This window comes from Triticum aestivum, chromosome 6A (genome assembly GCF_018294505.1).
Source record: "Triticum aestivum cultivar Chinese Spring chromosome 6A, IWGSC CS RefSeq v2.1, whole genome shotgun sequence".
Classification (NCBI taxonomy): domain Eukaryota; kingdom Viridiplantae; phylum Streptophyta; class Magnoliopsida; order Poales; family Poaceae; genus Triticum; species Triticum aestivum.
In genome coordinates, this window is record NC_057809.1 from 79,055,536 (window position 1) to 79,067,667 (window position 12,132).

The following is a 12,132-nucleotide window of genomic DNA, read 5'->3' on the forward strand; positions in this document are numbered from 1 at the left end:
TTGAAAGAAAAAATTGCATAATTAATATATGCAAAGCGAATCATGAGGTAAGTTTGGCCTGTGCGCCAGGGTTGGTTCGACGGAGTGGCAGCGCGGACCCATCAATGCAGGTCGGCATGCGCGGGGCGACAACATCGGCCTAGTATGATCCGAACTCATTTGCGGAGGTGTCGGTCAGTGCAGTGACTGTCGGCCTAATCCGCATGTAGCGATTGTTGTGAAAGAGACGCCCCCGAATTACTCATGCAACTTCATGTGGTAGGTACCACGTAAGCTGCTTGTCGCATCAATCCAATCTCGATGGTCGTGAAGCAACTGGTAGTGCTAATTGCATCAGGGAAGCATATGAAAAAGAGACCATTAGTGAAAAGTGTAGATTGCCTCCCAACTTAATTAAATAATAGAGAAAAGGAAAGAACAAATCTTCCTGTTGCCGCGCTGAGCCGAACTCTTGTCGGCCTCACGTGCTTGTTGTGCATGGTACTGCGCCATCTCCTCGGCTGGTTCGCTGCTGTTTGGATTGTTTTTTTAGATGTGCAGCAGGTGGCCGCCGCGCAACCTGGATCGAACATATTGCCTACTGATGGTGTCCAGGCAATGTGCTGATGGCGTGACGAAGCCCAAATTTATAATGCAGGTCATGTCGCGCACGAGGTGTCCGTCAGTCGGCGCAAGACAAACTGAACTGTCGAGAAGATAGCCATGTTGGAGCGGCACGGAGGAGCTCCCTTAACAATGAACGGCACCTCTCAAAACAAGTTTGCACAACGTTCAGACCTCAAAAAATTAGAGAATAATTAGTAACATACGTATCCAAAGACAAACTGCTTATTAAAGTAGTCTATTTCCTCAAGACTTATAATTAAATAAGGAAGAAAGAGGGAGAAAAAAGTTGAATCTCCCTAATAATCTCCTAGTGCACATAGCGATTCTGGCGAGAAAATTAGGCTTTGGATAGTCTATCCGCGTGAAGTTGCAGCCACGGGCTCGAAGTAGGTGCGCTAGGTTAGACCAAGACCAAGTAGACCTAAAACGCCATATACATGTGTTGTCCCAAAATATGGCTGCAAAAAATAATGCGGTAGAAACCAACAAAAAATATTTTACGTAAAAATTTAGGGTGTGTCTAGGGCACATCTAGATGTGCTCTAGTTATTGCACATCTAAGTGAGTGAATCAAGTATAAAGAGGAAAAGAAAAAGAAAAATATCCACACGAATCTCAACGCAAGATCAATGACATAGAATTTAGATGTGCAATACTTATGACAAATCTAGATGTGCTTTAGCAAAACTGTATAAATTTACGTTGTAAATGGACAGTTAGGAAAAAATAAAACCTGGCATTGTTCTGCGTGGTTGCGATGGACAGAGCAGCGGACTTTTACGCATCATGCTGTAGTTAGGTCGATGTAGGATCGATTGTCTCCTGTATAGCAGCCAGATCGATTGAGCCGGTTTGATCTTCCAGAGGGGTATGCACGAGCAATTGATGAAGAACAACAAAGATCAAACATTAGATTCCTTCACGTGAACTAGTAAAGTAAAGCAAAGATGCACTATTCAATTATTGAAGACCGTGCTACGCTTTAGACTAATGGTATTAATACACGAGCTCAATTAGCTTTCCTGGCGCTTCACGTGGTGGAGGAACTAGCCCACCGGCGGATCGTTGTCTCCAGATATATGTTGATGCAGGGCATCTTCTCGAGCTACATGCTGTAATTCTCACGAGTAGTTCCACCGGTCACCAGCCGAGTTGTTCCACGATCCCTTGGACCAAATCGGCCTGGGAATTGTCTTCGGTTTGCTGCCGCGGCCGTGTACGTCGGCGCTTACAGACAGCTCGGATCGGGGGCCGTTGAAGCGGCAGCCGCCATCCGAGTTCCTTCGAAGCTCGGTCACCAAAAATTCTACAAACAAAACAGAGAAAAGACAAGCGAGTCGACGGAGCTAATTTGCAAAGAACCTAATTCATATGGAACCAATCTAACTAAAAAAATATCACCTGATCGTCCCACCCATCCGCGACGATCGCCCAGCAGGCTCTCAATGGAAGTATCAATGTCGATTCTATATCTGGCGTATTTCGTAGTAGGGGTTCTAAGCTAGGCGTCTAGGAGCAATGGTAACATGGACACGGGATTTTACCCAGATTCGGGCTCTCTTGATGGAGGTAAAACTCTACGTCCTGCTTTTGATTGTATTCATATGGGGGATAATACATGGTACATACATCTCACGAGATTGTTATAATGAATATGCGATTGTCTATTGACTAGACTGGTCTCGGTTTATATAAGACACCGGAGACCTAGGGTTTTAGGAGAGTCCTTGTTTTGGGCGCCAAGTTTTGTGGAGTCTTCCTTGTGTGTGGCATGGGTTGTCCGAACTGACCCAGTAGTGAACCACCATGGGGGTCCTCGGCCCGATACACCTGTTCGGGAGACGACGTGTTGAGTACCCCGTAGTCCAGGACACCATCAGCGGCGCTGGCCGGCTGGCCGGCGGATGGGCAAAGTGGGCGTCGATTTGGTCGGCTAGAACCCTAGGAATGATTTGAGGATTTTGTTGGACGGACCCACATGTCAGCTCCGAACCCACGTCCACGCGGTCCCACTTGTAAGATCCGGACCCACAACCACTAACACCGGCAAACAAAATGGACTAAAATCTGGCCGTTTGGCCTCATCATAGTAGCTGCGCATGGACTAGGGGCAAAACTGAGCACAAATCGCATCTGAGGGCAAAACTGAGCACATGGACACCACTGAGGGCAAAAGAATAATTAACCCCATATCAAATTATCAAAGTAGTGAATACAAATCAAACCAACATGGTGAAAGTGACTAGATGAAATTCTCGTGCATCCTAAAGAACGCTTTGCTTATCATAAGAGACCATTTTGGCCTGTCCTTTTCCTCAAAAAGATTTGGCTACCTTGCTACATTTTTTACTACTATTGTTACTTGCTCATTACAAATCATCTTGCTATCAAACTACTCATTACTTATAATTTTAGTGCTTGCAGAAAATACCTTGCTGAAAACCACTTGTCGTTTCTTTCTTCTCCTCGTTGGATTAGACACTCCTACTTATCGAAAGGACTACAATTGATCCCCTATACTTGTGGGTCATCATACACCAGGAGGTGATTGGCGCCCTCATGACAGAAGGCGAGCAGGCGTACCAGGTTGCGGTGGCTTGTCTGCCCGATGGCACGCAACTCTCTCTGGAACTCCCGCTCGCCGTCCTCCACCAGCTTCTCCAGCCGCTTCACGACGATAGTCTGCTCGCCGTTGCGCAACGCGCCTTTGAACACCGTTCCGAATGCGCCGCGGCCCACCGGGTCACGGAAGTAGTACGTGGCGCGCTCTAGCTCCTCGTAACTGTATGGCCTCAGGGGCGCTGTCGCCTCCTCGTCCTCCTCCAAGCCTTCGCCGCCGTCGGTGTCTGCGTTCGCGGGTGCCACGTTTCGAAGCATGGCCCTCCGTTTCACGTGGAGCAGCAACCCGGACGGAATGGAGGCCGACAACGCGATGGATGCCAGGATGCCGATGCAAACCAACACGCTGACGGTCGTGCGCCCGACGGGTTTGCTGGGGTGCCTCTACCACCTGTCGCCGCTCCCGCGGTCTTGACGAACAACGTGTATCTGCCTGCAGCGCGGCCGTACCACAGAGGGAGCTGGTGCTTGCTGCACATGCCTTTGGCGGCGTCACGCAACACTGCAACACATAAGCAGTCCGCCATGCATGCCGCCATGCATTCTGCCTTGCTTGTGGCATTGCCCACCACCTTGTACGGTATGTCCGCCCACTCCATGTTTGGCATCAACTTCACAGAGAAGTCTGCGGCATCTTGTTGTTGCCCCCATTTACAGTCGCCCGCTGGAATTCATAGTGCAAATCGAACCCTGGCGGACACTGTTGGGGAACGTAGCAGAAATTCAAAATTTTCTACGCATCACCAAGATCAATCTATGGAGTAATCTAGCAACGAGGGGAAGGAGAGTGCATCTACATACCCTTGTAGATCGCTAAGCGGAAGCGTTCAAGTGAACGGGGTTGATGGAGTCGTACTCGTCGTGATCCAAATCATCAATGATCCTAGTGTCGAACGGACGGCATCTCCGTGTTCAACACACGTACAGCCCAGAGACGTCTCCTAGGCCTTGATCCAGCAAGGAGAGAGGGAGAAGTTGAGGAAGACTCCATCCAGCAGCAGCACAACGGCGTGGTGGTGGTGGAGGAGCGTGGTGATCCAGCAGGGTTTCGCCAAGCACCGCAAGAGACGAGGAGGGAGAGGGGTAGGGCTGCGCCAAGAAGGAGATTGAATCGTGTGTGTTAGGCAGCCCAAACCTCAAGTATATATAGAGGAAGGGGAGGGGCTGCGCCCCCACCTAGGGTTCCCTCCCTAAGGGTGGCGACAGCCCCTAGATCCCATCTAGGGGGCGGCCAAGGGGCAGGGGAGAGGGAGGCGCACCAGGCATGGGCCCTAAGGCCCATCTGCCCTTAGGGTTTGCCCCCCTCCTCCCCTTAGGCGCCTTGGGCCCTTGTGGGGGGCGCACCAGCCCACCTGGGGCTGGTCCCCTCCCACACTTGGCCCATGCAGCCCTCCGGGGCTTGTGGCCCCACTTGGTGGACCCCCGGGACCCTCCCGGTGGTCCTGGTACGTTACCGATAAATCCCGAAACTTTTTCGGTGACCAAAACAGGACTTCCCATATATAAATTTTTACCTCTGGACCATTCCGTAACTCCTTGTGACGTCCGAGATCTCATCCGGGACTCCGAACAACATTCGGTAACCACGTATGTCTATTCCCTCTAACCCTAGCGTCATCGAACCTTAAGTGTGTAGACCCTACGGGTTCGGGAACCATGCAGACATGACCGAGATAACTCTCCGATCAATAACCAACAGCGAGATCTGGATACCCATGTTGGCTCCCACATGTTCCACGATGATCTCATCGGATGAACCACGATGTCAAGGACTTAATCAATCCCGTATACAATTCCCTTTGTCTAGCGGTACGATACTTGCCCGAGATTCGATCGTCGGTATCCCGATACTTTGTTCAATCTCGTTACCGGCAAGTCTCTTTTACTCGTTCCGTAACACATCATCCCGTGATCAACTTCTTGATCACATTGTGCACATTATGATGATGTCCTACCGAGTGGGCCCAGAGATACCTCTCTGTTTACACGGAGTGACAAATCCCAGTCTCGATTCGCGCCAACCCAACAGACACTTTCGGAGATGCCTGTAGTGTACATTTATAGCCACCCAGTTACGTTGTGACGTTTGGCACACCCAAAGCACTCCTACGGTATCCGGGAGTTGCACAATCTCATGGTCTAAGGAAATGATACTTGACATTAGAAAAGCTTTAGCATACGAACTACATGATCTTTGTGCTAGGCTTAGGATTGGGTCTTGTCCATCACATCATTCTCCTAATGATGTGATCCCGTTATCAATGACATCCAATGTCCATGGTCAGGAAACCGTAACCATCTATTGATCAACGAGATAGTCAACTAGAGGCTTACTAGGGACATGGTGTTGTCTATGTATCCACATATGTATCTAAATTTCCTATCAATACAATTCTAGCATGGATAATAAACGATTATCATGAACAAGGAAATATAATAATAACCAATTTATTATTGCCTCTAAGGCATATTTCCAACAGGCACAAACAGCTAGGCCGATCCTGGTCGAGGACACAATAGCTGTTGTGCCCGCAAACGCCATGGACATCCCACCGATCGGTCAGAGCGCTCCAAACGACGGTGGTGGTATTGGACGCACTGCCAGAGCCAGACACGAAGGTATGACGGTGCAAACGCAGAACTCCATCAGGATCAAGCGTGAGTCGGTAGTAGGCTTGCTCTCCCGCTTTTAAGGCTCTGGGCTGTGTCATTGCCAGGTTCTTGGTAAAGCTGCCATTGTTGTTCACCTGGTAGAGCAGGCCATTGGTATCAAGGCGCAAGAGGAGGGTGAAACCCAGATTGAACGTCCTTGTGTTCCAGTATGACGAGGCTACGTCGTTTGGCATGCCCACCGGTACACGGCCCTGTTGGTGTCGGACACGCTGGAGAAGAGCTGCGCCGCGGGCACGAGCTCCTGCCCGGCGACCAGGGTGTCGTCGGGGACTCGAATGTCTGCCACACCACCGCGCCGTCGGTGACGAACAGCACAAAGTTGCCGTTATCGCGCACGGCGCCCGTCATGGCCAACCTTGACGGCTGCGCGATGGTCCTGTCGTGGTCGCCGGCACCAGTCCAGAGGAGACGGCCGTCGTCGGCGAGCCTTAGCGTGTTGCCCGTTCCCGTGTCGTTGCGGTTCGCTGTCCACGTGATGGTTACGTTGGGCGCGGTGGCGAGCCAGACGCCAACCGCAAGGCCGCCTTCTGTGGCATAGAAGCCGAAGGAGAAGCGGCCTGACGGGGACGCCCAGCTGGCACCTGTGGCGGCCTCCAGGGAGGACCGAGATGTGATGCCCGTTTGCGCGCATGAAAAGTCGAGGGAAACAAGCGGATGTAAATGGTTAGCAGCCATGGGTGGTGAGCTGCTAACAAGGCTCAATCTATACTTAGCCGAAGGAGAAGCGGCCTGACGGGGACGCCCAGCTGGCACCTGTGGCGGCCTCCAGGGAGGACCGAGATGTGATGCCCGTTTGCGCGCATGAAAAGTCGAGGGAAACAAGCGGATGTAAATGGTTAGCAGCCATGGGTGGTGAGCTGCTAACAAGGCTCAATCTATACTTAGCCGAAGGAGAAGCGGCCTGACGGGGACGCCCAGCTGGCACCTGTGGCGGCCTCCAGGGAGGACCGAGATGTGATGCCCGTTTGCGCGCATGAAAAGTCGAGGGAAACAAGCGGATGTAAATGGTTAGCAGCCATGGGTGGTGAGCTGCTAACAAGGCTCAATCTATACTTGCTTGCTAACTGCGTAGAGTACGATGGTTGCAGTTACTAGTAGCAGTACTAGCTACCAAGTTGCACCCCTCCAAAGGTAAGTACAACATACATTGTTTTCGTGGAGTAAACCCCTTTAGTTTCATATTGCCAAATCAAAGAATCCTCATCTTGGCAAATTCTAGTCAACCTAAGAATGTGAACCAAGTCAAACCACTGGCTCTATTGGAAAAGACGGTGCCTAGGAGACGCTTAGGCATGCCTAGGCGCTAGGCAATGGCCAAACGCCTCGCCTAGGACATAAATGGAGGTCTAGGTAGGGCAAGCAAGGAATTGCCTACCCAAGAAAGAAATCATGCCACATATTGCATTGATATGCCAAACGGGTTATATTTCAATGGCACTAGATGGTAATTAACTTATTTATATGCCCTGAACTAATATCAACACACATATAATAATCACAAATACACTACAATTTAAAACTATATTACCGCCTAGGGCGCTTAGGCACCGCCTAGGCACTAGGAGAAGGCCAACCGCCTCGCTTACGCCTACCGCTTTTTCCAACCTTGACCACTGGGTCATAAGCTCATCAGTAAACGTTCTCCTGAACGAACATTTAAGCTCCTGCCCATCCCACAAATCAGCAATAGTCTTATTTTCTCATTCACTAAGAAATAAAGATCCCAAAATTGTGTAGCCAAGGGAGCATTACCATGCCAAATATAAGACTATTGCTGATTTGTGGGATGGGCAGGAGCTTAAATGTTCGTTCAGGAGAACGTTTACTGATGAGCTTATGACCCAGTGGTTTGACTTGGTTCACATTCTTAGGTTCACTAGAATTTGCCAAGATGAGGATTCTTTAATTTGGCAATATGAAACTAAAGGGGTTTACTCCACGAAAACAATGTATGTTGTAGTTAACTTTCGAGGGGTGCAACCCATTTTCCTGCCAGCAGTCTGGAACATTAAGGTACCACCTAAGATTCAAGGGTTGCTTTGGCTATTTTCTCAAAACAAGATTATGACTTGTGATAATTTGAGAAAAAGAGGACTGCCAGAACCCCTAGAATGTGTGCATTGCACTGAGATAGAAACGGCGTTTCACCTGTTTTTTGAATGTGTAGTGGCTAGATTGATGTGGAAAGAGGTCGAAACTTTGTTTAATTTGTCCATCACTAATTTCAAGTCACCGGCGAGATGGTGGCTGTGCGAGAAAAACACTTGCAGTTAAATGTGATCACATCTACGGTTCCGTGGGGGCGGTGGAATTGTAGAAATGCTATAGTGTTTATAGATGCTCTTTGATTTCTACGAAACAGGTGTTTGGCCTAGTCCTGAGATATCTAAAGGACTGGACAAAATCTTTCAAGGATCTGCGAGGCGGAAGAACGAGGGAAGAAACTAAAAAACCCTTTGGAGCTGGCGGACGCGTAGCACGGGCTATTATCCATAGCCGGCGCCATTATTTTATGCGTCGCGGCCGGCAACGGGCACAGAAGAAGTCCGTAGTATCACTATCCAATCGTCTGCACTCTGCCGGCACGCCTTCTCTGCTAGTTTGATTAATCACCGAGAGCTACGTTCCGTCGTCCGTTTTCTTCCATGGAATGGTCGAAGCTACGAATATTTCGCCCAACAACAAGTCTCGTCTTCCTTGAGAAAACACGATTGACCTGTTGAATGGTTGGTTAGCTAGTACTGCTACTAGTACGTGCAATCATCGTACTCCACGCACTTAGCGAGCAAGTATAGCTCCATGGCTGCCAACCATTTGCATCTGCTCTTGTGCTTAGCGCTAGCCACGCTTGTTTCCCTTGACTTTTCATGCGCGCAAACGGGCATCACATCTCTGTCCCCCCTCAAGGCCGACGCAGGCGCCGGCTGGTCGTCCCCGTCAGGCCGCTTCTCCTTCGGCTTCTACGCCACAGAAGGCGGCCTCGCTGTTGGCGTCTTGCTCGCCACCGCGCCCAACGTAACCATCACGTGGACTGCAAACCGCAACGACACGGCAACGCGCGGCACGCTAAGGCTCGCCGACGACGGCCGTCTCCTCTGGACCGGCGCGGGCGACCACGACAGGACCGTCGCGCAGCCATCAAGGCCGGCCGTGACAGGTGCCATGCGCGATGACGGCAACTTTGTGCTGTTCGGCGCTGATGACACGGTGGTGTGGCAGACGTTTGAGTCCCCGACGGACACCCTGGTCGCCGGGCAGGACCTCATGCCAGCGGCGCAGCTCTTCTCCAGCTTGTCCGACATCAACAAGGCCGCAGGGAAGTACCGGCTCGTCAACCAGCAAGAGGACGACAACCTGGTGTTGTACCCGGTGAGCACACCGAACGACCCAGCCTCGTCGTACTGGAACACGGGGACGTTCGATTTGGGTTTCACCCTCATTTTACGCCTTGATACCAGTGGCCTGCTCTACCTGGTGAACAACGATGGCAGCTTTACCAAGAACCTGACACGGTCTAGGGCCTTAAAAGCGGGAGAGCAAGCCTACTACCGACTCACGCTTGATCCTGATGGAGTTCTGCGTTTGTACCGCCATACCTCCATGTCTGGCGGTGCGACCAATACCACCACCGTCATATGGAGCGCTCTCACCGATCGATGCGTCCATGGTGTTTGCGGGCACAACAGCTACTGTGTCCTTGACCAGGATCGGCCTAGCTGTTTGTGCCCGCCGGGGTTCGATTTTCTCGACGCGAGCAATGCGGAGCTCGGTTGCACGGTGAACTCCAGCGCCGGCGACTGTAAAGGGGGGCAACAACAAGACGCCGCAGACTTCTTCGTGAAGTCCATGCCGAACATGGAGTGGGCAGACATAACGTACGACGCGGTGAGCAAGGCCACGAGCGCGCCAGAATGTGTGGCGGCATGCATGGCCGACTGCTTGTGCGTCGCAGTGCTGCGGGACACCGACAAAGGCACGTGCAGCAAGCAGCAGCTCCCTCTGCGGTACGGCCGCGCTGGAGACAGATACACGATGTTCGTCAAGACCGCGGGAGCGGTGACAGGCAGCAGCGGCACCCACAACAAACCCGTTGGGCGCACGACCATCATCGTGTTGGTTTGCATCGGCATCCTGGCATGTGTCGCGTTGTCGGCCTTCATTGCGTCCGGGTGGCTGCTCAACGTGAAACGGAGGGCCGTGCTTCGGAACGTGGCACCTGCAAACGCGAGCGCCGACGACGGCGAAGGCTTGGAGGAGGAGGAGGCAGCGCCCCTGAGGTTGTACACTTACCAGGAACTGGAGCATGCCACGTACTGCTTCCGTGACCCGGTGGGCCGCGGCGCGTTCGGCACGGTGTTCAAAGGTGCGTTGCGCAACGGCGAGCAGGCTATCGCCGTGAAGCGGCTGGAGAAGCTCGTGGAGGATGGCGAAGAGGAGTTCCAGAGAGAGGTGCGCGCCATCGGGCGGACGAGCCACCGCAACCTGGTCCGCCTCCTCGGCTTCTGCCACGAGGGCGCACACCGTCTCCTGGTGTACGAGTTCATGAGCAACGGTTCGGTGACCGACCTGCTGTTCAGGGGTGCTGCCTCGACGCCTCCATGGTCCGACCGCCTTGGCATCGTGCTCGACGTGGCCCGGGGCCTGCACTATCTCCATGACGAACTCAGCAGCCGCGTGATCCACTATGACATCAAGCCGCAGAACATCCTCATAGACGCGGCCGGCACGGCCAAGATAGCCGACTTCGGGCTTGCCAAACTGCTCCAACCTGACACGCACTTTCACCGGTGTCCGCGGCACGCGTGGGTACCTGGCCCCCGAGTGGTACAGGGGCACGGGCCCTGTCACGGCGAAGATTGACATGTACAGCTATGGCGTGGTGCTGCTGGAGATCGTGACGTGCAGGAGGAACATGGAAATGGAGGAGGCCGGCGAGGAGCAAACCCTGATGGAGCTGGTGTATGAGTGCCTACTGAAGGGTGAGGTGAAGAGGGCCATGAAAAGCGAGGAGGAGGTCGATACGGCGGCCGTGGAGAGGGTGGTGAAGGTTGGGCTCTTGTGCGTGCAAGGAGAACCTCAGTCTAGGCCGTCCATCAAAACCGCCATCTTAATGCTGGAAGGACATCTAGACGTACCATTTCCTTCGCCTCCGGCTTCTTAGCTAGTGATGAACTTTTATATCACCCAGGTCGTTCGGGACATGATGAATTACTCGGCTATCAAATGGAAATGCCGTTAAAATTGGTGGAGTCGAACACATTTGTCATGAATGCAAATGACATGCACATATAAATGATGTTTTTCTAGAACATTTAGATATCTTATTTTCATTTTTCTGGTTAGTATGAATTTGTTATGAAGTTTTCAAAGTAACGATCAAATGGTCAAAGGGCAAAAGTATAAGAGGAGCAAACACACTCGGGCAAAACTGATTTTTTTTAACTAGCGGCAAATCAAATCGATGGGATACAAGTAGGGGCATAAAATTAATTATCCAAGCCATCACCGCCGCCATGGTGCCCCCCGCTTCCTAGTGATGAACTTTCATATCATCCAAGTCGCTCGGAACATCATGAACAACTTGGCTATCAAATATAGATGCCGTTAAAATTGGTGGAAGGTACAAAATACAAACACAGGGTTACTATTACTTTTGGAAGGAAAAAAATCTGGAAAAGGATATATTAAACCCTCAAGGAAACAAGAAATTTTGGTTTGCTAAGCATCAAAAAGCATGTAGGAAGGCCGGAAAGCTCCTTCGCGGCCGCGCTGTTGGAACGCTCGATCGAGCATCACGCGTTGGTCGTTGTCCTTCCATGCATTGACCATCCAAAATTCTCTTTCCCCAGGAATTCTAATGGTGGGACCCAACATGTCCCGCCCCCACGACATCCATGCTCGAGATACCACTAACTGCCCACATTGCGGTAGAAAGAGTAGAAGGTGTCTTCTTTCACTCCTAGCCCAGCATCAACCATGGGTTGTGGGTCGACGCCTCCATGGTAGGAGCAGGGCCGGTCCTGAGAATTCAGGGTCCGGGACGAAACTATAACTCGGGGCCCTTACGGTAGACCATAAAAGACTATTAAATAACTATTTTGAATTGTCAGCTAAAGGAAATACAATTTTAGTTTTGTTTTATACAAGTCTCTTCTTCACTAGCTATTTCATTGAGATTATCCCAATTTCTTAGATCATAAGCACCCATAGTAAAACTTGGCACCTCCAAGGACT

The 12,132-nt window shown here is 51.3% G+C and overlaps 1 protein-coding gene and 1 pseudogene across 1 annotated transcript; one reads left to right on the forward strand and one right to left on the reverse strand.

Moving 5' to 3' along the window:
- LOC123129471 (G-type lectin S-receptor-like serine/threonine-protein kinase LECRK1) overlaps positions 1–6,573 on the reverse strand; it is a 45,462-nt pseudogene extending 38,889 nt beyond the window's left edge.
- A 2,487-nt stretch (positions 6,574–9,060) lies between these two features.
- Positions 9,061–10,758, forward strand: LOC123131537 (G-type lectin S-receptor-like serine/threonine-protein kinase LECRK1). The gene has a single exon (XM_044551180.1). It carries the CDS (start codon positions 9,061–9,063, stop codon positions 10,756–10,758), a length of 1,698 nt encoding a protein of 565 aa, XP_044407115.1.
- Positions 10,759–12,132: the final 1,374 nt, after the last annotated feature.